Here is a 27,914-nt window from a genome sequence, read left to right on the forward strand (position 1 = left end):
CAGGGCCTCCAGGACAGACAGAAGAGTGACTGTGGCTCAGGCCCACTGTCCAGGCTGGACACTTCCTCCGAGCAGAGGAAAGAAGACTTGCCCATCCGTAGGCTTCCTTCCTCTGCCTTCTGCTCATGGCAGCCCCTGCAGTTGGAGCTGGTTGCCACGAGCCTGTTAGCCACCCTAGTGACTCCGCATCAGCCTTTAGCTGGCTTGAAATTACCTGAGGAAGAGAAGAAACACCAAATTTACCCAGCCTCGTGGGCCTCCCATACCACAGAAGGGATCGTTCCAGGCTGTGGCTACGGTCATCAGTGCTGGGTGGTCTGTTAGCTCAGGGGTGGGATAGAGGGAGGGGGGGTAAGGTCACAGGGGAGGATCAGCAGGGAGCACTCTCCCCCAGTGAGAGGGGTGGGAGGCAGGAGCTCTGGAGACAATCACAGGGTGGGTGGGAGACCCAGGGGAATCAACTGCGGGACGGAAACCGAGGGTGTCTGTGGTTATTATTCAGAGGAGGGTAGAATGAGAGAAGGAGAAGCAGACAGGCTCTGCCCCGGCTCGTTCCCCTCTCTCCTCCCTGTCTCAGGTGTGTCTCTGCATTGTGGCTACTGTTCTCTCCCTGTCTGGTCATTGCTGGTTTGGTTGTGTCTTCAGTAAAGTTCCCACTCTGAGTGTTGTGTGTCAGGCAATTGGCCAGGATGGCATACTCATGAGGCGTGGGGGACTCTAGGAGAGGGAAGGTTGGATTGAAGCCAGGATACAGAGGGTATCATGGACCCGTGGCCTTCAGGGGACCACTGGGGGGATGGTGGGGGCACAGCAGGTAAACCTGCAAACTCAGACAACTTTTTCATTTTTTCTCTCTCTCAGCAAGGTTTTTCCTCCTTCAATCCATTGCTTTTTCCAAGACACATCATTTAAGGGCTAAAGTATTCAGTGAATGTTTAAAGAAAGCTAGTAGCTCGGGTTCCTGAGATTGAAGTGGTTTGGAAAATGTTCTTCGCAAGGAGAAGATTTTGATTTAGTACAGCTGGATTCAAGTCCTGGCCCTACTTTTTAGGATTAGGTTGAATCGCATGAAACTAACATTTTTACAGGTAAAATATCGGCCATTTGATGTGGTTTAACATAACAGCCGTGGGGGTGTGGATGAGTCACTTAATATCTTTGGTCCTGGTGTGGAGTGGAACCCCTTCCACCACCCCAGTATCCCTAATTAGTCCCCAGGCCCTGTGGCAGCTATGTCTGAAATTTGTCTAGCATCAAGTTCGTTTTCTCTACCTTCCTGGTATTGCCACAATGCAGACCCTCAACATATTCTGCCTGGGCTCTTGCAACAGCCCGAGTGAGTTCTGTGATCTCCTACCTCCCACCATAAGCAGAGTTAATGTCTAAAATCTAGGTCTAGTCCTGGATAGGACTGCACTGTTCTCTGCTGGGGCCAGGATGCCACAGCAGGGCTACGGGCAAGCTCTCTCTGATCTGGACCCGCCTTAGCCCCCCAGCCCCACTCCCTGACTGTCCCGCTGCAGACCTGGCCGCTTGGGTTCACACCTCCCCCTCCCCCCTACTCAAGGCCTTTGTGCACATTTTGCTTTTTCTGTCTTTAATGCCTCTCCTCCCACCTGGCGGAATCCTGTTCGTCACCTGGGACTCAGCTTCCAGCATTCCCTCTCTCCCCAGCTCATCCTCCTGGCTCTCAGCTTCCTGCCCACGTGCACTTTCTATGGTTTGTGTGCGTGAGAATGTCCTGCACTTGACTGTGACTGGGGCAGGGACTTCATCTTCTTCATCTTGCATCCCCAAGGCTGGCATTCAGGAAACATGGTTGAATGCATGAGCAAGTCAGTCCATGAATACATGTGGCACGTGGAAGTCTGGGAGTAAAGGCCAGGAATTAGCTCTTCCCAAAGCAGAATCACAGTACCGTCATTCAAAGTTCTTGGTCTTCACTTTTCAAAGCCCAAAACTCAATAGCTCAGACAGAAGTCTCCTGGTTTCATTTTGGACATGATTCTAAATGACAGTAACCAAACACTGTCAAGGACAAAGGGGCCTCTCTTCAGACTGTTTCTGGTCAATATCTGGCTGCCTTAGGGCCCAGGGGGCCATGGCACCCAGGGGAGCAAATGCACATGAGTGGATTGGGGTTATCTGTTCACTGACAGGGAACTGAAGCCTCCTGCAGGGCCCTTAAGAAGAAGCACTGTGGGGCCGGCCCGGTGGCCCATGCTACAGTGTGCCACTTGGGAGCGCGGTGGCGCTCCCGCCGAGTTCGGATCCCACATACAGACCGGCCGCTCACTGGCTGAGCGAGATGCGGACTCAACACCGAGGGTTGCGATCCCGTTGCCGGTCCCGGTCCGGTATAGGCATGACACTGAGGGTTGCGATCCGTTGCCGGTCATGAAAAAAGACAAAAAGGAAAAAAAAAAAAAGAAGAAGCACTGTGTTTGAGTCTGTTTTGTGTTGCTATAAGAGAAATACCTGAGACTGGGTAATTTATAAGGAAAAGAGGTTTATTTGGCTTAAGATTCTGGGACAGCTACATCTGGCACGGGCCTCAGGCTGCTTCTACTCATGGCCGAAAGTGGCTGGCAGCCGGTGGGTACAAGCAGATCACCTTGCGACAGGAAGCAAGAGAGAGAGAGAGAGGAGGTGCCAGGGTCCTATAAACAATAAGCTCTTGTGGGAACTAATACAGCGAGAACTCACTCATTAATCCCTCCTCCCCCAGGGAGAGCACTAATCCATTCGTGAGGGATCCTCCCCCATGACTCAATCAGTTTCCAACACTGCCACATTGGGGATCAGATTTCCACATGAGTTTTGGAGGGGACAACACATCCAAACTCCATCACACTGTATTAGTTCATTTCTGTTGCTTACAACAGAATACTGGAAACTGGGTAATTCATAAAGGAATGAAATGTATTTCTTACAGTTTTGGGGGCTGGGAAGTCCACAGTCCGGGGGGCACATCTGGTGAGGGCCTTCTTCTGGGTGGTGACTCTGCAGCAGTGCAGGGTATCACATGGTGAGAGAATCTGAGCAAGGGAGAGCTGACCTTCTCACTTGCCCCCTTATAAAGCCATCAGAACCATATCCATACTCCATGAATGGATCGATCTACCAGTCATGTGCACAGTCCTCACAATCCAATCACCTCTTGAAGTCCCCACCTTTCAAATGCCATAATTGGACTCCCCATCCTCTTAGCACTGTGGGGATCCAGCTTCAGTGAATTTTGGGAGGACATTCAATCCACAGTGAGCACTGTATTTTTATCGTGATCAATTTTCAATACTGATGGTTTAGTGCCACTATCAATCCCTTGCATACTCCAGCCGGTAGGACTGGAGCTGGCAGGGGAGTGGTGATTAGAAAGACTACATCAAGAGGTTTGATCCGTCTGGCGACAGTGGAGGCTTTGCATGTCTTACCTGCCCACTCACTGACTGTAATTCTTTCTGTTCTTTCAAAACATTTGGGGACTGTGTCTACATGCTATCAACTTCTGTGTCCATGTCTGTGTCTGTATCTTGTCATTGAAACATTAAGTACTGTGGGTCACCAAAGAGGCTAAAATTGCTTGTTTTTGTTTCCTTTTGGAGGTGAGCACTGCAGACAAGTGCTCTGAATTGACTGGTCCCTCCTCAGCCCAGCACCAAGCAACTGGGGACAATACCCTTCTCTTGGGGTTCAGAGCTACTGCAAGCTCTGCTGTGGTTGCCACTCTCCTGGGCCCGCAGGGTAGGTCTGATTTAGGGTTGAGTGGACCTTGATCAGGTAGGATTCCTGGCAGCAGAGGGTGGAGGGGATATTTGCTGAAGATGGAGTGCAGTTTTCAGTGTGCCTGCCTGGAATGTGGGGGCAACCACCAGCCCCAAGTCTGGAAGCCACGGACCCTGTAATATAAGCCCAACTTGTCAGTAACCCAGAGGACATGGAGATTGTTACCTTACAGGCTACTCTTTTCAGACCTTCATAGGCCACGCACAAACTTATTTTTGGAAGTTCCATCCAACAATATGTAAAAATGAACCCATATCCCACAATAAACACACACACAGGTATGTGTGTATGTTATTAATGGTTGAGTGGGTCGCAGTTGATTTGTTTGCATCTTATGAATTGTAAACATTTCATTAGACATTTATTAATGTTTGTTTTTTTAGTTTCCTTCTCACATTTTGGAAGCAACACACTTCAGGTGCAGCTATGAGGCTCTGTGGGTCTCTTTGTGTTCTACTACAGCGTTCCAGTGAAATATGTCTCAACAGGAACATCTATGTGGCTTCCCACATATTTAAAGTGATAGCTGTGGGCTCCCGCACAAGTGACTCAGCTTCGTGGTGACTTTCCTGCTTCATACATCTGTGTGTCTTACGCTGGCACTGCCCGCGAGCTGCTCCCATCTGGGCGTTCTGCTCGCAGGGCCTGCAGCGCAGCCATCTCTTGAGCTCTGCCTGCACTGCATGCTGATTCTCGTCTCTCTGCAGTTAGGCTCCCTGCTTTTGGGTCCCAGGCCTCTCTCTCTCTCTCTCTCTCTTTTTTTTTGAGTTTTAAAATAAGTTTATTAAAGAATGTTCTTAGGAAGGCAACAACTTTTGATTTGTCATTTTTAAAAAGTTATGTTTCTTCAGGCTACAGAGTTACAAGCTTCTTTCTGCTGGAATTCTCTGATAGCATAGCACAGTGTCGTCATTTCAGACATGTTAGAGTAAATAAAAAAAAGTCTCTTCTACGCTTCTCTTCAAAAAGTGATGAATAATAACAGAAGATGGCATAAAAAAGCCATTTTTCCTTAGTCATTTGGTAGTATTACAGCCAGCATTTTTACCATAACAGGCTACAATTTTCACTTTGTCCACTTTAATAAGTTCTGTCACCTCTCTGAATTCAACATCATTCAATACAAAAGTCCACACATTATCACAGAACCTATACATACTTAGAGAACCCCCGAGATTGATTCTGTCCCCGACCCTCGAGCCTTAGCACACTGAGGGAGAACCTGAATGCAGGGCAAGTTGGGGGCGATCTGTCGAGACCGCAGGAGCTCAGCCAGGCTCTCCCGAGGACTGTTTCCCAGAGTGGCATTTCTGTATAACAGATACCATGGCTTAGGAGGAGGAAATTGTTTTTCTTATTCAGGCTTGCACTGATGTCCTGCGGGAAGGCGCTCCCCGCCGCAGGGCACACAGAAGCAGCTTGACCAGGAGCCCGGCAGGAGCCACCTACTTCGCCAGCCACCTCTTCAGCCTCCCCCTTTCTTAATACACTCCCTCATTTTGGCAAAACGCATCATGCAGTAAATTCTCAAGAAAGGTTTTTGGAAGACTGGAAAGTCATTTCCATTTGATTTTTAGGAGCCCATTTTCTGTTCTCAGCAATCTGCTTACACACACACACACACACACACACACACGCACGCACGCACGCACACACCATCACCCTTTCCCTTCCCAACACAGGAATTAAGAGTTTTGTTTTATAAAATTACAGTTTTGATTTTGGATTCTTTCTACATACATTGTTGCTAACACAATCTAATTTGGCCTCAAGACAGTGTAGATGACTTTGACTATTGTAGGGTGTATACAACTAAGGGTAGAAAACAAAAGCACAAAAATGAGTGTAGTGGACTAAATTGTGTCCCCTGAAAATTCAGATGTTGCAGCCTTAACTCCCAGTGTGACTGTATTTGGAGACAAGGTCTTAAAGGGGGTAATTAAGGTTGAATGAGGTCATAAGGGTGAGGCCCTAATCCAATAGGCCTGATGTCCTTATAAGAAGAGGAACACAGACAGGGGAAACCAAACCTGCGGACACCTTCATCTTGGACCTTCAGTCTCCAGAACCATGAGAACATACATTTCAGTTGTTGAAGCCACCTGGACTAATACAATCAGTATTTTAAGATTTTTATTTTTATCTCACTGTGTAGTATGTGTTCAATAAACATTTCCTTATCTGACCCTGGGAGAAGTTCATTGAAAGGGAAAAAAAAAAAAATTGAAGGGCAGAAATAAGAGACAGCTTTCTAAGGATGCCAGAACTGGCTGACTCGGCTGCGATTGTCAGCAGAACAGCCCGGAAACAGCCTCCTCCAAACTCTTACCCCACATAGCTGCACAGCACCCTGGACTTTGCCAATCTGCAGATCTCACGTATGCATCTGGATCTGTGGCTAAATGTTCTTTGCCGGCGGGTCTGCGCCATTGGTGTCTTCTGCTCTGATGGACTGATTTCAGAGCATCCCTAACACTGACCCTGACCCCAACCCTAACCCCTAACCCCTAACCCCTAACCCTAGCCCTAATCCTGGCCCTGGCCCTGACCTTAGTCCTGACCTTATCCCTCACCCTAACCCACCACAGTAGGAAACAAGTTCAGATATTCACGTACAGATCTGGGCAGGGAGGACACAGTGTGTTGGGATGGCATTCCTCCATCCTGGGTCACAAGAGGCAGGACTAAAGAGTCAGGCACATGGCAACTAGCCTGTACATGAGGGCATGGGATGTGGGTCACTGTGACTTCACAGGCAAATAAATGCCTGGATGGTCCAAGTAAAGGAAACAGTGGGAAAGCGGGGATCCTGGCCTGATGAGCCGGAGAGGTACCTCTAAGTTCTGTTTCTTGCCATGGCTTGAACCATCCGGGTGTGCTGTGGTACTGGAAGCTGTGTCGAGGTGATGGAGCCCTGCTTCTGATGCGAGAGAATTAAACTTATGTTCAAAATGGATGTATAATAATGCTTGTATTCAAAACTTGTGGTGTGTTTTAAATGTTTACATGGAACACATCAATGCTCAGAACATAATGTAATACACAGTGTGCCAGTATTAGATAATTGCAGGAATGATTAAAACTTGTTAATCATTGTGTGCTGTGTAGTAAAAGGGCACGGATTTTAAATTGTAACATGCATCTTCTTCCTTCTTAGCTGTGCTTGGAAGAGTTTCAGTTTTGCAAGATGAAAAACTTCTGGGGATGGGTGTTAGTGGTGGTTGCAAAACAACGTCCTTAATGCCACTGAACTGTACCCTTAAAAATGGTTAAGATGGCCAATTTTATGTTACATATATTTTACCATGATCTTTTAAAAAGTCTGTGATTGAACCTTCTGTGAATGTAGGGCAGGGCCTAGGGCACACTGGATCCCCCAGGACGGGCCCTGATTAGCTCTCGACTACTTTGCAGTTTTCTCGGTTCCAGCTTCCTGTGAGAGAAATCTGAATTGAGGTTAGGGCTCCAGAGCCTGCGAGGAGCCTGAGCCCTCCCACCCCTGCCTACATATCAATACACATTATTTTATTTAAAAATTCCTTTCTTTTATTTCTCATTTATATTAAAGTGAGGGCGGTATATTAATTTCATTTAGATTCATTAGATTATGCATAGAAGTGATAATGTGATCTATGAATATCATTAGAGGGCATAAAGAGGGATACATGTAAAAGATTTGTTATAGAATGAAGATATTGGGATGTATAGAGTTGAGAATCATTGATTTAACTCTCCCCCACTGTTTACTCCAAAAATCTATAATTGTATTACAACTGTGCCCAGAGGAACACCCATCCATGACCGTAGCAGTCAGGGGAAGCTGTGACCCTGAGTCTCAGCTGTTTATAGCAGCACATGTACATAGTGGGTTGGCACAGGGTCTGTGCTCCTTGGAGTCACCCCAGGTTCTGAGCAGGCAGAGCAGCCCTTTCTCAAATTTTGCTGGTCACCAAGCTGGAGAGCAGAGGGTCTCTCTCAGTCCAGGCAACAATTCCCTGGCCCAAAGTGAGGCTGCATGTCCCTCACATTTCATTGTCCAGAATTAGTCACATGGCTCCACCCACCACATGGGGACCAGGAAGTGCCGTTTCCAAGTTTCTGGAGGGCGAGGGGAACCACGTGCTGGTGAAGAGCACTAATCACTCCCACTATCTCACTCTTAATTAGTCCCTTAGGATAAGATTTGAGAAATGCGTTTACTGAATCAAAAGCTCCTGATTCCTACTGACAAATGTTTTCAGCTCATACAATTACGCTGTGTTCTTATCACCAGAGTATTTACGTACACTTCGATATTGTCTGCAAATAATAATAATTTGGTCCTTGCCTTGGCAGTATTTGTCCTTATTCCTTGCTGCAGTGAATTGATCAAAACTTCCTATACAGTTAAGAAATGGTGGTGATGTCAAGCAATGATGTTCCTCCTCTGAATGAGAATATAGCTACTGATTCTGTCTTATGCACTGGGTTTCATTTCCTAAAACCATCTGTTATCAGTTAGGCATGGCTGCATTAAAAACGACCCCATACTTATGGGCTGAAAACAATAATCATTTATTCATCTCATGATTCTGTGGGTCAACAATCTGGACTGAGTTCAGCTGAGCGGCTCTTCTGCTCTCTGCAGGAGGACTTAATTTAACTCGTGCATCTGCAGTCAGTGGCTTGCCACCAGGGGGGCTGGCCTACTCATCCCTCATCATCACCAGATAGCTCTGTCTTACTCACATGGTGGGAGGATGGTCCCAAGCACAGCAGGAGGGAAAGCTGAAGGTCCTCTCGAGGCCAAGGCTTGGATCTGGCTCAGTGTTGCATATGCCACGTTCCCTGGTCTCCCAGCAAGGACTATTCAATTCAAGAGGTGGAGAAGTAAGCTCCAGTGCTTGATGGGAACAGCTACAAAGGATTGTGGCTATTCTCATAATCTAGCAGACCATCAAAGGGTGTGCAGCCTCATTCCATCTCCCTTCAGAGCTCCACTCAAATCCCCCCTTGTCAGAAGGGCCTTTCCTGAGCACCCGACACAAACCAGCACCTCACCCCGCCCCACTTTCATCCCCAGCCTCCCTATGCCTCACTGCTGTATTTTCCTCCAAATACTGATCACTGTGTGACATATACTATGCTTATTTGTTTACTTGTTTGTTTTCCCTTTTTCCCTCTAGAATGTACATTTGATGAGAGCAGAAACTTTTTCTCCTGGAACAGTGTCTGGCCCATAGTAGATGCTCAATATGTATTTCTAAAATAAATAAATAGATGAATGACTGGATAAGCTATCAATTTAATGCAATGATGACAGTAATAGTAATGGTAATAAAATCAGCTAAAATTGAGCACTTACACCTCGCACAAACATGTGCTAGATAAGCACTTCACAGTCATCATGTCTTACTTCTCATAATTACCCTGTGAAGTAAGGACCACAACTATCCCATTCTGTAGATATGAAAACCTGAGGACCAGAGCAGTTACGTACTTGATCCAGAGTCACACAGTTATGAAGTGATGGACCTACGATCTGAATACGGTACCTAAAAATGACTTTTTATTGTGAATGAAGGTGATTTGATATTTTCCTTTAAACTATCCTTGTATTCCCGGGACACACACAATTTGGTCATAATGAATTATTCTTTATATCTAGTTAAATTCAATTTACAGATACTTTATTGAAGATGTTAAAATCTTGCCTTTAGTGGCTTTGAGCCATAGTTTTGGTCTTGTGCTATCTTTGTCAAGTTTGGGCACTAGAGACGTGATAGCTCTGTAGAAAGAATTAGAAAGATTCTCAGGTTTTTGTGTTCTATGTCTTAGTAGCTTAGGCTGCCATACAAAAACACCACAGACTGTGGGGCTTACACACAGAAATCTATTTCCTCACAGTTCTGGGGACTGGAAGTCTAAGATCAGGGTGCCAGCAGGGTCGGTCTCTGGTGAGGACTCTCCTCTTGTGTTGCAGACAGCCGCCTTCTTGCTGTGTCCTCACATGGCCTTTCCTTGGTACATGAAGGTGGAGAGAGAGAGAGAGAACTAGCTCTCTGGTGTCTCCTCCCATAAAGACACTATTCCCACCATGAGAACCCACCCTCATGACCTCATCTAAACCCAATTACCTCCCAAAGGCCCACCTTGAAATATAATAACATGGGGGTTTGGGGCTTCAACATATGAATTGGGGTGGGGGGAGCACTCATTCAGTCCATAACATTTTCTTACACAGGGATGGGAATATCTGTTTCTTAATGCTGCACTTTCCAGCCCTCAGTTGTGGGATGGGGCTCTGTGGGTAGCCTGGGCCAGCTGGTTAGAAGCAGAAGTGCCGTGTCATTTCCAGCAAAAAGCATGCAAGTGCTGATGCAGGACTCTCCGGGGTGGCCCTCCCCTCTGCCTCAGTTGCCGTTGAGTCTTAGTCAAGGACAGCTGGGACAGGGTTCCTGACAGCCCGCAGTGGCATGAGCCTGAGCAGGAAATGAGCTCCTCAAGCTGGAGATTGACAGCTGCCACAGCACAAGCTAGCCACTCCCGACTGAGACAAGAGTGTGTTTGTTTCTCCACAGTTTTCCGAACGTTAACAAATCCAGTCACGGTTTTTACTACTTCCTGAGACAATTTTGGTAATGCATTTATTTTTCTAGAAGATAATCCATTGCAGTGAGAATTTAGAGTGATCACCACACAACTTTATTCATTTGGTAAACAAGACTTTATCAGAGCCTGTTATACATGAGGCCTACCCTAGGCACTGGAAAGAGTGCAGTAAACAAGCCATGTGTTCTGTCCTCATCTCTTTAACATATTAACTATTAAACTCTTCACTTGTTTGGAATATAAAGGCACTTCATTCCCAGGCCCCATTCAGTTCCCGGCACTGCAGTAAAGTGCCTGCCAGGCACTTGTTAGGGAATAGAAAACAGACACCTCACAGCTCAGTGATCTTGAAAATTCCCTTGGGAGAAGCAGCATTTCTGGAGGATGACTAGAAGGTGTGAAGCCTGACCACACACTTGCATAACCAGACGTCACCTGCAACAGTCTCTGCTCCTGCAGTCCACTCCTGCCTGTGACCACTAGGCTGCAGAAATCAGCTCTTCCTTGGGTTTGCCCCAGAGGAGCAACAGTGGATTGAATGGCCCCCCAAAGTCATTGAAGCTTAATCCCCACTGTAACTGTTAAAGGTGAAAATCCTATTACTGTAATTGAAAGGCAGGGCCTTGAAGAGAAGATTAGATTGTAGGATCGTGCCCGAGTGAATGGATTAATGGGGGTCCTGGGCGTGGTTCTGAGGGCTTTAAAAGGAGAGCATGTGAGAATCTCTCTCTCTGCTCGGTCATTCTGCCATGTGAGACCCCTGCGTTACTGCCAAGGAAGACCCTTACCAGGTGTGTTTCCTGGACTTAAAAATTACCCAGTTTTAGGTATTTATATTATATGCAACAGAAACAGACTAATACAGGGGCCATTTCCACAAAGCATAGGGGACCGTGAGGAATGGTTGATTTTGGAGGACAGAAGGGGTGGGGAGCTTCCACCACACTCCTACATTTTCCCCCAAGGACTGTTCCCTATTCTGCCCTGCAGGGTCACACCTCCTTCCTCCCCACTTCATTCCCCCACACATTCTGAATTCCTCCTCCCTTTATGTAGAACAATTCTATGACCATCTTTTGATGGTCCCTGAAAAGACGTCTGGCGAATTCCAGTTTCTCCTGTCTTATCATGTTTGCATGAAGCCAGATCAACAAAGCACTACAGATCTGGACCAAGCGTGCTAGCTGCCCATGGCACACTCCCGCCCCCGGGAGAGTTGCTTGCTCTGGTGGTGGCGTAACGTGCACTCGGCCTGCCTCGGGAAGGTCCAGAGCCAGCCGTGTATGACTTACCTCTCTATGATGAGTAGTATAAGACAGCAGTCATTAGATTACAAAACATATTTTTAGGAGGACTCGTAATATGAATTTATTACTCTACTAGGAACAGTTGTCCTCCAGAAAAAAATAGTTTGTTCCTATCATATGGACACTGTGAATTAGGCCACTGGTCCGGTTTCCTTGCACCCTGGTGGCTAGAAAGTCTGAGCTAAATTGTGGCCCGACTTTAGAAGGCTATGATTAGAAAGTTTCGATACTAACTGCACTCCTGATTTTATCTTACTACCACTTTCCTCTTGGCCTCCGTTCGCTCATGCAATTTTTATTTTGTTTATTATATTTTTAAGCCACTTAACCTCTTCTATTAACATGGTGAAACATAAATGCACTTAAAAGTCACAAAAAGGTGGTAATAAAAGCTTATCTCTTGTGATTGTCTAATTGTAGGTCACCCCAGGTGGAATGCACCTCCATGATGTTGGGACTCAGGCTTCCTCCAGCCCCCACCCCCCAAGTGCTGCCCATATCTGCAGGGTTAGACAATGGCCCCCAGCACGTGCACTGTGTCTGCTTCCAGCCAGCCCAGGGGAGGGAAGGAGGAAAGGCAACAGAGTGACCCATCCTTTAAAGGGCATGTGTCCACAGTTCACAAACCCCTTCCCCTCGCATCCCATTGACTAGAACTTGGTCCCTGGACCATCACCTGGCTGCAAAGGAGGCTGGGAAACTGAGTCTTTCTCCTGGGCAGCCTTTGTCCAGATAAAATAGGGAGTTCTATGACTTAAGAAAAATGGGAACAGAGAAAGGAAATTGGGGGATACTAGTAGTTTTATGTTCCATACCTTCTGGTTTCGGGAGAATTCTTGAAAGGGGGAGAAAGATAGAAAGCTAGGATTCCGGTCTTGCACATCTAAGCCTGAGGTCTCAAGCACAGCTGTGGGCACCCTGCTAAAGCCAAGCTCTTTGTGTGTATGCCTGAAGAGGGGAGAAACATGCTCCTTGGCTCTACTTGTGTTTGCATGGCCTGTGTTTGAGGCTTTCCCTGCTCATCTGCCATGTAGGGATGTTATGGGGAAGCCAGGGCTGACCCCTTGGGGAAACTGGGCTGGAATCCACCTCTGTCTTATAGACAGGAGCTAAGATGGTTGGCCACAGGCTGAGGGTCAGTTGCATTAGCTCCGACTCAGCTGTTGATGCCCCGAGCCTGGGGGTGTTTGAAACAAAACAACTGGAAGTCAGGAAAGGGCAGAGGTGGGACTTGTCTGCTCAGTGTACGTGTCCTGTGCTGAGGTGAGTCCACACCCCTGGAAGGCTTCCTCTCAGGAAACGGCCACCCCCCCACACCAGTCATCATGCAGATGGTCAGTTCTGAGGCAGCACAGCCCCGAGGGCTTTAAGCAAAGTGAAAGCTTGTCTCTTCCCTTCTGTAGCAACAAGCGTTGGGCTGCGGGCAGGGCGAGTGGGCCCTGCTGCTGGGAGGAGGGTGAGAAACAGGCAAGGGCTGGGGTCTGGGCTTCCGGACCCTGAGTGGCCACATGGAGTGGGGGCTCGCTTTTCCTGGACCTCTAGGAAGACCTTGTGAGGAGTTGCAGCCTGATCACAGGGTGCGTGGAGTATCAGGAGCAGGGCCTGCTGCACACTCAGGCTGAAATAGAGCCCCCTACACCCTCATAACGTATGCTATCTGCTTCTGTAGAATTGCATGCTTAATCTAAGCAACTCCATTTTACCCCATCTGACCTGCAGACTACCCCCCCTTCTGCATGAGAAACTGTTAACCTTCTCATAGAAACAAAAGCCGTTGCATAGAAACAGGAGCCATACACAGTAAACTATTACATGGGAACAGGAACCATACATGGTGAACTATTACATGGGAACAGGAAGCATACACAGTGAATGATTACATGGGAACAGGAGCCATGCACAATGAAAACTTGTATGCTTGATGGCTCGAACGGCTCATTTCTGGCCTCTGTACCCTAGCTCCCTAACTTGCTTTGTGCACCTGGACAAACCCACGTGCCAACAGGATGTAGTTTTTGCCTTTAAAAACCCCACAAGACCAAGGCCCCAGGCCGCCCTTCCTTGGTTGCTCCTTGGGAGACAGTCGCTGGCCAGCTGGAGTGAATAAACTGCCCTTTCCTGCACAAGTGGCGTGGAAGTGCGTTTCTTGTGGGAGGGGGCCTCACAACAAGGTGGAGAAGCCCTGGGGAGAGAGAGCTGCCCCCAAAGGAGAAGCAGGTGCCCGCAGGGCAACTAAGGCTTGACAAAAAGAGAAGGCTGTGGGGACCGATCTGGGACACTCCAGCACTTAGGGGTCTCTGCAGGAAGTGGGGGCTTCCAAGTCCGCATAATCTGGGAAGTATGGGGAACAGTTTCATAGATGCTGTGTATCCTTGGGCAATTGAACCTCTTTGCCTCGATTTCCTCATTTTTGGATTGGGATAAAAATAGTTCCTCACCGGGATAATGAGCATTAAATGAGATAAGTGTGCACAGAGGATCTGGAGCCTGCCTGCTGCAGTTAGCACTCAGCACGTTGTTGTCATGTCGCTGTTATCGTCCCTCACAAGGCGAGGTCTGGACACACCTTCCACAAGAGGATACTCTCAACAGAAGAGCAAGAGTGATGGAGGAAGCCAGGGGCTGCGATCAGCCAAGGCTGAGCCTGCGCTGCCTGAGAGGGTGCGGCGGGCCTGGCCGCATTTGCTGAGGGAGCCTGAGCAGCATCACAGCCTGATCCCGCTTCCTCCCGTGTGTGTCTCCCAAGGGTTACCCCAAACCTCTAGCACCCATAACTCCGTCTCATACCTGCCAAAACTCCATTTCCTCCTATGTCTCTCCCCAGGGAGTCCGGCCTGCCAAAGACACGCAACAGCGCTCCTGACCAGGACTCGGGGTGACCACATGACTCCTGGGGCCACCCAGGAGCACCCCCAGATGGAGAGCAGCCACGGGTGTAGGCAGCCTCTGCTCAGAATTTTTTTTTTTTTTTTTTTTGGTGGCTGCATTTATTTGCCCTGGGGCCACCCCTCACTCAGCCAAGGGCAGCTTCTGATTGGACAGAGGGTGTCCAGGCGCAGACAGGGGGTGCACTGGGGAGGGAGGGGCCACCAGGCCACCTGAGGCAGCCCCAGCTGGGGAAGGCAGGTCAGGGTTGTGTGGGATGAGGAGGCACCAGCCAGATGGGGTCTTTCCTCTCTCGGAGGCCTTTGTTCAGTACTCAAAAGTCACCGTCTTGACCCGCAGGTACTCGTTCAGGGCCGCCTCTCCTGCAAGACACCACACATCACTGAGGCATATCGTGGTCACAGTGGCTCCTCCTGTGGATCGGACACTGTCCCCAGCACTGCCACTGTATCTTCTCACCCAAACCCTGGAACCACTACGTGGTGGATGGCCTGGCTCATCCCATTACAGATGAGAAACTGAGGCCCAGGGAGGCAACATACCCGACCCAGGTTGTTGGGAGAATTAAGGTTTACAGTCTTTTCAGGCTTCAGAGGCATCGCTAGGCCTCTGACTGATGTGCCAGACTCAGAAACTGTGTGCAGGTGTGCGGGATGGGTGCTTGGTAACCGTCAGATAAGAAGGAAAGTAACTCCTGGAGCTTCTTGGACCGTGGGAACCTGGCCAGTTCCCAGGGCCGAAGAACATCCCAAAGACTTGGGAGAAAAGATCCAAGTGTTCATGAAATAACCACAGCTTCATGTTTGCACACAGACTGATGTTATCAGTCTGCGGCTGGGTCACATAAGCAGGATTTCCCCAAACCGCTCTCTGAAGACTCGTCCTTGGAGTGGACGCACTGCCCAGGACAATCCCAACTGGGATTCCCCAGAACTGCTTGGATCTGGATGGAGGTGTTTCCCCAATTTGGTGATGTGAACACTGTTTAACTCTTTTTCTCTTCTTTTTTAAAATATGCATAATCTCGCTTTCTTTGCTTACTTGCTTATTGCTATACCTTAATAAACACCATAAACTGGTTTATTAGTGTGATGAGTGGTTTCTTTTACCAACAAATCCTTTGAATCTAAATGAAAGTAAAAACTTTTGACAAAACACAGGTACCGCTGGCTGTGGGCGGCGGCGCCAGGACTCGAATGCAGGTGTCAGAATACAGAACCAATCTGGGTCAACGGTTCTAGAACCTTCCCCAGCTCCCACCACCTCCTCATAACATGGCCGGGGGCCAGAGGTCACCATCAGGCCAAGGGAAGCCTGGAGGCCGTCCATTACCTGGACATGCCTCCTCTGCCCACTGCTGCTCCAGCTAGCTCTGGATTAAGCTGTGGCTGGGAAAAGGGACGCCTCTCAGGACCCTGAAGACCCCTGGAGCTTGGCTGTGCTATGTGGCCAGTGCATCCTGGCTCTGTGCCCAGCATGTGTGGCCCGTGACTGCCTGACAGTTCCCCACCAGGTGCAGCTGGCCCTGGGAGCAGCACCTCCCCAAATGCTGTGGCTGCACCCCTCTGAGGTCTCTGGGCCCGTCAGGTGGGCTGTTTGGAGTGCTCCATTTGCAGACCTGTTGCAGGGAGGGTGCTGGTCCTCTCCACGCAGGGACTGGAGTACGGAGGCAGCTGGGGGTCTCGGGGGAAAGAGTCACAAGTGAACGAGGTCATATCCTAGGGACTGGGCAGCCACAGCCTCCCCTGGGAGGTGATGGGCCTGGGAGGTGGCAGGAGGCAGTGGCAGACAAGGACAGGGGAGCAGGAGGGCCCAGCCTGCACACGCAAGGTGAGAGTAAGGTGCCCCGTGTGCACGCGTGTGCGGTCACAGTGTGTATGCGGCGTCAGATGGCACGATGTTGTTCAGGCTCCCTTCACAAGCACCCTTGGGGTTTTCTACAGGTTCAAAATGTGGGGGAAGGAAAAATGACATTGTGACGCCCTTGATTCCAGCCTCAGCTTGGCCCTCCCTGTGGTCTCTGAGCTGGCACAGGAGCCTGACAAGGAAGGTTGAGGCCTCTAAGAGACAGCACACTGCTCTCCCCAGTCCCAGCCGGCCACGCCCGCCACACTTGCCCGTTGGACCCAGCTAGTCCCTAGCTGTTGGCCTCCACGGTGGCAGGGTGGAGCGAGCAGGAGGCCTGAGTGATGAAACAGAACTGCTCCTACCCACGTGCCTGTGAGCACCAGGGACCACCCGCTGCTGCCATGGTGACATCCTCTCTACACTGGAGGTCTCACAACGCCCACCGGACCCTGGGCACACTCACTCCGAGGTTGAAGCCTGAGCCCTTTGCCCCCACCACTGAGGCTTCTTCTCCCTCCCCTGGCCCAGGCCCACATCAACCACATGAGCCTCTTTGCAGCTCCACTTCCAAAGCCAGTTCCCCTCAGGGGAACGTTCCAGGAACGTGTGCCCTGGGTCTTTATGGCCAGCTCCTCCTCACACCCAGGTCTCCTCGGAGAGGCTGTGCCTGCCCTGGCAAGTGTCCTCTTCCAGGCCACTTCTCCTGGCTCCTCCCGCACTCCTGCCTCTCCGCAAGCATCTTGCTCACTGACAATGACCATGTGTCCTCATCCTTCCCCAGTAAGAAGTGAGCACCCGACAGCCATCCTGTTCAGTGCTGCACCCTGCACCTGGAACCTTTAACCCATGTTTGTTGAATGAATAAATGAAAGCACTGCACAGGCAGGGTTAGATTACCCAGGTCTTTGCCAAATCCAGACTGCTTGAATCCTCCGAAGGGAGCGGCCACATCAGTCTTGTTGTATGTGTTGACAAACACAGTGCCTGCCTGGAGTTTGTCACTGACATACAGGGCCTTGCTGATGTCCCTGGTGAAGACGCCAGAGGCCAGGCCAAATTCCGTGGCATTGGCCCGAGACAGCACGGTGTCCACGTCCCTGTAGGGAAATCCAGGAAGAACTCCCTGAGAGAGGATCAGAGGGGCCCAGCCCTGGACGTGGGAGCCCCGCCAACTGCAAGCTCCCTGCCACACAAGACCCTCACAGGAGACGAGTGTGCAGGACACAGAAGGTCGGGACAGAGAAGAGCAAGGAACGAGGGAGGGGAGAAGAGCAGGGCAGGGTCGCAAATGGCCAACGACAAGGACCTTTCAGATCAGCAGGGGAGGCCCTCACTTTATGGAGAGGGGCACGGGAGCCCAGGGAGGGGGCAGGCTGAACCCACCCTACACAGAAGAGCACGAACCCCCCCACTGGGGCAGGTGGGGCATTCACCAGACATCAGAGGTTTGAGGATTCATGACAATATTTACTCGGTAGATGTCACTAAAGCCTCCTATTCTGATATGATCAGCATATGATGATAATTTCAATATTTTTGACAGTGGGGAGTAAAATGTGAGGATGAGGGACTATTTTGAATCTGTTCAGAGGTGCTAGGTAGACAAGGGGCAGGCCTGAGAAATAGTACAGGAGAAGAGCCCACAGAAGATCGAGCACGGCCAGGGAAACCTTGTGCCCCTCCAGGGGCCAGAGGAGCCTAACTCCTCCTCTTTAAGCCCAGGCTGGCCTTGGTGACTTGCTTAACCAGTTGGATGTGGTGGAACGGCTGTGCTGGGATTTCAGATGCCAGATGGTGAGGAGCCTTGCAGCTTCCTCCTGGCCTCTGTGGGGGAGCCAGGTGCCCAGCCAGCACCCTGAGCCACCACTTGGAGAGCACCTCTGGGGAGGCCCGAGGAGGGCACAAGCAGAGCCCTGACCAAACTGTTGCTATTCTGAGCCACTCAGTTTCCGGGTGCTCTAGTACACAGCAATGCACCATTAGAACAGAACCCAACATGCTGCGAGAAACACAGAGAGACCCACGGAGAATGTGGCAAGGGAAGAGAGGGCGGAAGGGAACAGCCTCCTTTTCACAGTGCGACCTGAAGCCCGTCTGGCCACCGGGCTCTGCTCACAGGGCTACCAGACTCAGCGGTGGAGGAAGACTCAGCAGGAGGCCCAGGCTGTGTCCACAGCTCCCCCCGTCTGAGTTCCACTCCCTAAGCTCATGCAGAGACCCCGTAACACATGGAAAAGACTCAGCCCTTCAAGAGACATAAGCAGGATCCCTACCCATCAGCAAACCGAGAGATGATCATGATGGGCCCAAAGGACTCCTCCTTGGCTATGAACATGTGGTCCTCCACGTCCGTGAAGACAGTTGGTTCAAAGAAGAAACCTGCAGGGAAGACAGACCCTGGCTGTGGCACACAGGAAGGCACAGTCCCCCAGTGGTCCAGCCTCCCCACCCTGGCCAGGGCCCGGGTCACACAGGCCACTCGGTGACCTCTCCAGAAATGCGACGTCAGGGCTGCTCTGAGGCCATGGCCCATGCGCGGCTTTCCTGCCCCAGGCATATCCTTTGATGTGACCCCACAACCCTTTTAACTAATGCTATTGAGGCAGGAATTCACAGAGTTGGTGTGTGATAGTGCCGAGGCTCGAACCCGAGTCTGCCCAGTTCCAGTGCCACAGCCCATCACCACAACAAAGACCTGAGTTTTTCTAGGATGAGATTTCATCTGGAAACTTATCTAGATACTTCAGTGAGTGCAGCCTCCCAGACGCTTTACCTCCGTTCTGGCTGCCGCAGCCCATGGAGCAAGAGGGGATAGGCAGACAGAAGAGCTGTGGACACTGGTCCTGGCAACGGGGACTCCCGTGACTGCCTCCCTCCTCCTTCCTGGAACCTGGAAGCTGGACACTGATGCCCCACACATGGGGCGTGTGGTCTCTACCAGGACACAGTCAGGATGACACCTTGGTTTGTGTGGTGTGGCAACCACACCTGTGGCAGGTGCCCCGAGATAGTGGCAGCTGGTTCTCTCTCTTCCCCCTCCCAGTCATCCCCTGCTCTACGTCCTCACAGGGGACCGCATGCCCAGGCCCCTCATCCTCCCTTCCAGCAGGGCGTGGCCAACAGGAGGCAGCCCCCTTCCCATACTCTGCCCTCACTTTTCCAGGGATTCTGCTCCCTTCTGGGCCCCCTCTGGCCAGTGGGGGGTGGTGATGGCTCTCCGGTGTTCCTGACGCCTGGTGCTGCACCATCGCTCGCTGGCTCCCCTGGCCCTGCTCTGTGAACGGTGCCTTCATTATGCTCTCTCTGGTCAGTCCCTGAACCCTGCCTTCCATGCCCAGCTAGGGCCCTGGCAACCCTGTCCCTGGCTGTGTGGAACTCCCAGTCTGGTGGTGCAGGAAAGGGGTGAGCAGACAGGGGCAGCACCCAGTCTAAAAGCTCAGGAGGTGTGAAGTGCCAGGAGCACCTGTGACTAAGGAAGGCTGGGCTTGGACGGCGTTCCAGCTGAGTGATGAGCAGGAGCTCTCTAGGTGGGGACACTGGGGAGGGTTTGTAAGCACAGGAGCAGCAAGTGCACAGAGAACAAGACAGCACGTGCGGCACTGGGACAGAATGAAGTCTGCTGGGAGCACCAGACAAGTGCACGTCAGACCCAGATCGTGGAAGACCTGGGGCGCGAGGTCAGGGAGTCTGAACCCACTGCTGCTGCAGGACGACAGGTGCTGCTGAAGTGTCTGAACACTGGGGAAGAATTCCGGAGCTCTGGCAGCTGACAAGAAAAGGATCAACGGGGCTCACAAGGGCACTCAGGAGACTGTTGTGAGGTTCCTGGCAGGGCGAGGTACAAGGGCCACACAGTGGCAGCAGGGACACAGAGGAGGTGGGCCAGGAAAAATCAGACAATTCATTGAGAATGGGGGCTCAGAAAAGAGACAAGGCTGGGATCCACTTCTTTCTCTCCTCCATTCCATCAAGTAACAGTGCACCGCTGCTGTGCGAGGCTTAGGCTGGGCTGGAAGGGTCTCGTGGCGAAGACGGACGTGGTGCCTGTCCCCTCAGAGCAGGCGGTGTAATGGGGAAGCAGCATCAACTGTCCACCCCTGTGGCTCCTGCTCTTCTGGCTTGGGTGGCTCGATCAGATGGAGGATTCTAGAGAAGCAGGGTTGTGTGTCTGGGGACAGGGCAGGCTGCAGGCTGTGAGGACCTGAGTTTGAAGTGCCTGGGGCATATCCAGGCGGAGGCACGCAGTTGGCAGCTGGCTGTGTGGGCAGGAGTGGTGGGTGAGGTAGAGCCCTGTGTCCGGGAGGACCTGAGCCATGTTGGGGAGACCCTCCAGGCAAGGTGTCTGCTGAGATAAGTGCTCCATGCTAAAGACAGACCCGGGGACATGCCTGCATCGGAGGGACAGATGGAGGGGGAGTCTCCACCACAGAGCAATTGCTAAGGAGTAACGACCAAAGAGGTGAGAGGAAACCGTGAAATCAAGTGTCATGAAATCCAGGAGGAGTGAATTTCAAGGATACGGTGGTATTGATGGCAAATCAAAGTCTGGTACAATATAGATTAAAACCAGCACTGAATAGTGCTGTCAGTTCTCATGTCCTCTCCTTGCTAATCCCATACCTGGGTCTGGCAGGTGTCCAAACAGCCAAGGCCCACCCCGTGCAAGGTCCCAATGGGGCCTGAGGTCTGCAGCCTGACTGTGCAGGTGCCTGGTCTCAGCCATCACTCTTCACCAGGTAGAGCCGTGCAGGAAACCAGAGGCCGTCGCACCCGCTGCCTCAGTTTGCACAAGTGGCCCAGAAGTGTTGTGACTAACCTGGCCGAGGGACCTGACGCCCACCACAGACCAGCGTGGCCCCTTCCTCCACGCCACGCCGGCAGTACTCCACAAGCTTCTGCAGGTGGGCGTGATGGTTCTGGGGCCCGTGGTTGGTGTCCCTGTCCAGAGGGTTACCGATCTTCATCTTCCCCACCTCTTCTACCTGCAGAGAGTCCTCCAGTCAGGTCGTGTGTGGATGCCACCGCAGTGCCTGACGATGGCCATCACCTGACCCACCTCCCATGTCTGCACTTTCAGTGCCCACTACCGACCCCTGATGAGAGTCCACATTCCATATTCCAGCTCTCAGGGCTTTCCAAATGCTCGTTCCAAACCTACCTTTGAAACCCCAAATGTCTCCTATATGCAAAGGTACAAAAGTCTCCAAGACAGACAGGCTGGTAAATGGAGGAATGCAGGGATGTGGGTGAGTAGGAGGGAGGCAGGTGTGCGTGGTCAGTGAGGGAGGCAGGGCACAGCCCAGGCTGTGTGCGATGACAGTCCTGCACCAGCTTCCCACCCTGAGATGCTGAAGGAGCTCTTTGTCCAGGAACTCCGGGATGTGGGGCGTGGTCAGTGAGGGAGGCAGGGCACAGCCCAGGCTGTGTGCGATGACAGTCCTCACCAGCTTCCCACCCTGAGATGCTGAAGGAGCTCTTTGTCCAGGAACTCCGGGATGTGGGGTGGGGTGGGGAGACACCCATCCTGCTGCAGTAGCCCCGGGGTACAGAGTAGTACAGACACAGAGTGGAGGGGCCTGAGGCTTGAATCCACCCACCCCTGCCCCTAAAACCCATCTGTAAAGCCTCCTCCTCCAGGAAGCCTTCCCTGCTGCTCAGCCAGCGTAAGAGTTAGTCTAGGCTTTGCTGCCTCGAGTCTCCTCAGGGATGTGACAGGAGGGGTTGTCTAGTGATTCCGGAGCCTAAGGATGTGGAGAGTCAGAAGATGAACTGGAGTATGGGTCGATGTGTTAAAAACAAAAGCAAAAACTCTGCTGAACATAATCAGTGGTGAGGCAGGCGCCAGGTCCTCTGGGCTCCAGGCTGGAGTCAGCCCCTTCCTTTCTTGTCACCTCTCTCCCGGGCTCCTTCCTCGGTTTCCTAAGGTCAAACAAGGTCGTCTCCACCCTCATTCAAACTACATCGTGGTCAGGATGGGCTGGCCCCTCTACACCCCCTTCCCCGTCCTCTCCCTTCTCCCTCCTCCTGTCCCCCCTGGCCAGGGCCCCTTCACCCCATGGCAAACTCTGCACCCCCAGCCAGCCCTAATCAGATGCAGGCAGGTCTCAAGTACCCTGGGACCACCCTCTGCCCTTCCCACCAGCACCTCTGACAGTCCTGAGAGGGGTCTCTATCCCACCACCAAGCCCCTCTCTGCTTTGTTCCCCATCTCTGCTCCTGCCCTGGTCGTCCAGGCTGCTCCCCCGGCTCCCGAAGATGCAGAGAGCAACCTTAGTGAGTCTCCGGGATGCCCATCTCACTTCCTGTACTTGGGATTGTGACTATCTGGAGAATCACCCCTGGGGTTCTGGCCCCTGGGGTCATCCTGGGCAAGCTGACGACTCCCTGCAGACCCCCAGACAGGACTTCGGCTCACCCACCTCTGTGCCCCCATCCCCACCTCCAGCTGTCCACTGGCTCCCTAACAAGGGTACATTATACAGACAGACGCTTCTCCAGCAGCGCCTCCCATCTAGGGGTGGCGTCCGTTTCCCACCCATGAGTCTGGGCTGGCTCGTGACCTGCTTTGGCCAGCAGCATGTGGTGGGAGCAATGTTTGGGGAGATCCAAGAGGCGTCTCAGCTTCCACTCTCGCCCCTGGGCATCTGCAGCTGCCCCGATGAACAAGCCCAAGCACGAACTGCAGAAAGAAGGACCCCAGGAGCAGAGTCGGGCTGAGACTGGGGGGTGCCCCACTCAGGTGAAGCCTCCCAAAAGTTATATACAAGTGAGCAGTGGCCTTGGTCCCTCAGGCTGATGCTGACTTAGGCTCTGGGAATAGGACTCTCCAATTAGGGAGTTAGGGTTGACAGCCAGCAATCGAAGAGGGAGTGAGAGGCGGCCCTGGGCAGGACGGGAGCTTCCCTCAGTGATAAGAAGGACCATAAAACAGTCACTAGGTTTGGGGAACAAGAGACATTGTCAGCATACAGCAGTGAGATGTCTTTGCAGGACACAAACCAGAACCGCCCCAGCCCTCAGCACGTGCCCGTCAGAAGGAAGAGACTGATCAGAGCAGGGAGAGTGACGGTGAGAAGCACGAAGCTTTGTCCCTGGGGCCGAACTTACCACTTTCTGCACGAACTGGTCATGAATCGAGTCCTCTATGAAGAGCCGACCTGCTGCAATGCAGTTCTCCCCTTTGTTGAAGAAAACGGAGCTCATGCCCTTCGGAGAGTGGATGAGAATCCGGCTCACGACCCCTCCCAGGGGCTCCAGCCTCCAGCTCCCACCAGGCCTGGGCTACTCCTTCTCATGGGGAAGGGGTGACACACGTGTCCTGACCTCCTCCTGGGGGCCAGGCCCGGGTGGCGCTAGGCACCCATGCCCCCCTCAATCCTCAGCCACCTCGAGAGGAGACACAGGAGGTGACAGTGTAGGAAACGAGAACACGGGGGGACAGAGGCGAGCCCTGACTCCCACCGCTGCGGACAAGGCTGCTCTCCACAATGTAGAGATGGAGAACGGAGGGATGGCTTTAGTGCACCTGGGGCCGTGTGCACACCAGGTAGGCTCGTGGGTGCTCCAGGAGGTCTGACCCTCCTGCTGCACACTTGGGGGCTGAGTGGAGACGGGCCAGATGGTGCGTGTCAGCACAGAGCCGGTGGCAGGGTGACCGGGCGGGGGCGACGGCGGGCAGGGAGGAGCAGCCAGGCCCGAGGAAACTCCTGGCAGGAGTGCAGAATAAAGGCCCTCATAGGGACCAAGCGAGCCCGCTTGTGGGACTCGGGGAGCCCGAGGTGGGAAGGAGAACCAGGGTCAGCCCGGCTTTCTTGGAAGCTGGGACCGCACACCCCAATGACAGGGCACAGGGCTCTGGCCTAGCTCAAAGGCTCAGCAACACTGGCCTTGGCACTGGAGCCAAGACTCTAGGGCTCACGGGTTTCCTGGGGGACCATGAACAAAGTCCTTGCCTCCCTCAGTTTCCCCATCTAATGAAGCTGGACTCCCTCCTGTGTCCATGCTGCGGTGTCACGTCATCTGCCAAGGCAAAGTGGGACTTACATAAGGCACGGTTGGGCACCTGGTTGAACATGACCTTATGGTTTGCTCCCACAGGAGTGGAGAGGGGACCAAGGCATAACAGTGACAATGACTGTGACAATACTCAGGAGCCACAGCCGACACTTCTGCGGCACTTGCCACATGCAGCCGCTGTTCTAAGCCCTTCAGACATGTTGACCCACAGCAACCCTAGGAGGCAGGCACTCGCATTGTCCCACTGCACGGGGGGCAGCACCGAGGCCCAGAGAGGTCAGACAACTTGTCCGAGGCTGCCCCGCACACCAGCCCCCCTCAGCTGTCCCTCTCAGCCCCCGATGCCGTCCCCATCCCCCAGGCCTGGCCCTCACCATCTGCACAGCCTTGTTGAGGTCACAGTCAGCAAAGATGACAAGGGGCGACTTCCCGCCCAGCTCCAGGGAGACCTTCTTCACATTACTCAGGGCACAGCTGGAAGGGACAGAGGGTTGGTGCGGCTGACGCCTGGGAGCCCAGGAGCGAGAGGGTTCCCGGGGGGAGGGTGCAGCAGGTCCAAAGCGCACTGTGCTCCAGGGAGCGAGCTCGACCCAGCACCTTCTCCTGCCCACCCCCAGCCCCACCCCAGCCCGGCTCACTGCACCGTCCACGCGGCCCTGGCCCTGGGAGGCTGCGCTCAAAGGCCGTCCTGTCCCTCCAGCACCCGAGCACGCGCCCACCTCAGGCCTCTGCGCACACTGCCCGCCCCCACTTCCAGACTGCTCTTCCTTCTTCCAGTGTCCCCTTCTCAGGGGTGCCTCTCTGATCACCCGGATAAAGCCCCGACCCCGTCTGTGCACACTCCTGCTGCTCTTCACACTCCATGTGTCTGTGTCTCACTCCATCTGCCAGAACGTGAGCCGCACCAGGCAGGCACCTGTCTGTCCGCTTCCTGCCCCAACCCCAGTGCCTGGCACAGTGCCCGGAGCACAGCTGGCATCCAGAAAATGTTCAGTGAATGAATCAGAATCAGCATCATCACCCAGAGCAGCTGCACTGGCCATGGAGGTTTCAGCACCTTGGTTTTTAGCAACAGCGCAAACAGAGAGAAACTGGGAGTTGAGTGCACGTCGCATCGGTGGCAAGAAGCGCGCTCCCGTGGAACTGTCCTCGAGTGCATGCTCAGTCGACTGGGGCAGCCACGCACCAGGCAGGACCTGGGAGGTGGGGGCTCCTCTCAGGGCCAAAGGGGAGGAGGGCCCCTGTCTCAGGTGCCATCACGGGGCACACAGCTCAGACGTGACTAAAACCTATGCCACAGAGGAAGAGACCAGCTAGCTCAACGACCCGCTGTGACCACATGTGGCTACCACCCCCCATCTCCTCCCTGTCTGTCCTCAGGCCCCTCGCCCAAGGGCAATGCTGTGGCTCACTCTGTGCCAGGCCTGCAAGGCACAGCAGCCTGCCTGGTGTGCTCACAGATCCCTGAACCAAAGGGGGACGTCAGGTGAGGCCACCGTGATGGGTGCCCACTCAAGAATGGGAGATGCCCAGCCGGGCAGCTCTCAGAGGGACATGCAGGGCTGAGGGGCGGGACCCCTCCTGTGGGGAGGGGAGACAGGGGCTGCAGAAGGGTTCCAGGGAGAGAGAACACTGTTCCGCATTGGAAGCTACAACAGGGAGACCCTGTTTTAACACAAGAGCAGCCCTTCTCCCATGGATTTGTCGTGCAGCAGTTGGACCTTCATGGACATCACACAGGTGACCCCTAAAGCACGGACAAAGATGGGTAGTCATGTGTCCTTACAGAAATGTGACAGAGAGCCTGCAGGCCAGTGTGCTCAGCAGAACCCCGGCTCCTCTTGTTTGCACCATGATTCAAAGCATGCATATCAAAACCCACGCCCAGAAATCCAGCCTCAGTGGGGCAGAGGCTGAAGCGGGCCAGAGGTGGGCTGGGGGGACAGGCTGGGGCCAGAACTCGGCCTACAGGCGCTGCCCTGTGGCCTGGCCCATCTACCGCTCCCAGCTTACAAACCAGAACCCCTGAGCCTGTCGAACTAGCTCTGTGGAGCTGGTGGGAGAACGGAGGCCTCGGCTTGGCCCAGGTCATAGCGTGCCGGCCTACAGGCGCTGCCCTGTGGCCTGGCCCATCTACCGCTCCCAGCTTACAAACCAGAACCCCTGAGCCTGTTGAACTAGCTCTGTGGAGCTGGTGGGAGAACGGAGGCCTCGGCTTGGCCCAGGTCATAGCGTGAAGCAGTGACTCAGCCCAGTCAGTTTGAGGCTGAAGTCCAAGGAATGAGAGGGGAGAGGATGCGCTGTCTACAGAAAGGGAATGAAAGCCTCAATTACTAGCCACACTGTAATGGAAATTTTGTTGGTAGCACTTTAAAAGAAAACTGAAAGGACACAGGTGAAATTAACACTAATAATGTATCTTATTTGACGCAACTAATCAAAAACGTTATCGTTTTGATTTGTAATCAGTATAAAAATTACTAATGAGATACAGCAGTTCCCCCTTATCCACGGTTTTGCTTTTGGGCTTTTGGTTGCCCCACGTTGAACCATGACTGGAAAATATTACAGTATTTTGAGGGGGGGTTTGTGGGGAAGCAAGAGAGACCATATTGACGTAGCTGTTATTACTTTATGTTGCTATAATTGTTCTATTTTAGTGTTATTATTGTTAATCTCTTACTGTGCCTAATATATAAATTAAACTTTGTCACAGGTATATATGTGTAGGAAAGAACATAGCAGATAAAAGGTTTGGTACTAAGCACGGTTTCAGGCATCCACTGGGGTCTTAGAAGGTACCCTGTGGATGAGGGGGTCCTGTTGTCCTTTACTTTTTTGTGTGTGCTAAGTTTTAAACCCGTGTGCATTTTACACTCACAGTGCATCTCAATTCAGAACAGCCCCATTTCAAGTGCTCCGTAGCTGCGGGGGGCTGGTGGCCCCGTACTGGGCAGCGTGGTGCCAAAACCTTGCTGATCTAAGTGGGCTCTGCAGAGCAGCCACACAGGCCTCCCCCAAGGGCTGTCAGAAATGCGGACACTGAGTCAGCGTCTACATTGAATGTGGCCACCGGCAATGGCTGTCCACGCTGACACTTGAGAAGCAGGACCTAGCTCCCACAGCAGCGCCGTCCACTTTCAGACTCTGAACCAAGGCCACAGCCTCTGTGGCCAGTGGCACCCCCACCTCCTCAGCCCCTTACCTTTTCATGATTTGTTTTCCCACCTCCGTGGAGCCCGTGAACCCAATTTTCCTCACATCAGGATGGTCCGAGAGTTTCTGTCCGACCAGTGAGCCTACATGGGTGGGCGGGGGAGTCAAGTTGGCCCTGTGCTTCTGGGTGAAGCATGGACCCAGCCACGAGTCCCTGACAGGCCGCACTGAGGGCTGGAACTCTGGCTGCGCTCCCTGTGTGCTCAGTGCCCTCGGGGCCCAGGGCTCACTGGGCCTTGCTCCTGGTTATGGGCTGCATTGTGC

The 27,914-nt window shown here is 52.5% G+C and overlaps 1 protein-coding gene and 1 pseudogene across 1 annotated transcript; both read right to left on the reverse strand.

Moving 5' to 3' along the window:
- Positions 1 to 4,594: 4,594 nt before the first annotated feature.
- On the reverse strand, positions 4,595 to 5,832 carry LOC103607505 (annotated as a pseudogene).
- An 8,808-nt stretch (positions 5,833 to 14,640) lies between these two features.
- Positions 14,641 to 27,749, reverse strand: LOC103607503 (cytosolic 10-formyltetrahydrofolate dehydrogenase-like). The gene is made up of 7 exons (XM_008591996.1): positions 27,640 to 27,749; positions 24,809 to 24,908; positions 23,526 to 23,624; positions 21,235 to 21,400; positions 18,692 to 18,797; positions 17,316 to 17,515; positions 14,641 to 14,932 (listed from the first exon to the last, which is right to left on the reverse strand). Exons 1-7 carry the CDS (start codon positions 27,645 to 27,647, stop codon positions 14,877 to 14,879), a joined length of 735 nt encoding a protein of 244 aa, XP_008590218.1. The 5' UTR covers positions 27,648 to 27,749; the 3' UTR covers positions 14,641 to 14,876.
- Between the last annotated feature and the right edge of the window lie 165 nt (positions 27,750 to 27,914).

This window comes from Galeopterus variegatus, unplaced genomic scaffold (genome assembly GCF_000696425.1).
Source record: "Galeopterus variegatus unplaced genomic scaffold, G_variegatus-3.0.2 Scaffold7484, whole genome shotgun sequence".
Taxonomy (NCBI): Eukaryota; Metazoa; Chordata; class Mammalia; order Dermoptera; family Cynocephalidae; genus Galeopterus; species Galeopterus variegatus.

What these genes read in the sequence shown, in the direction of transcription:
- LOC103607503 (XM_008591996.1), bottom strand. An exon ending in ATCTCTCGGTTTGCTGATGG is followed by an intron (nt 17,516 to 18,691) that starts GTAGGGATCCTG and finishes ATTTCCCTACAG; the next exon opens with GGACGTGGACACCGTGCTGT. An exon ending in TGGATTTGGCAAAGACCTGG is followed by an intron (nt 14,933 to 17,315) that starts GTAATCTAACCC and finishes GGTGTCTTGCAG; the next exon opens with GAGAGGCGGCCCTGAACGAG.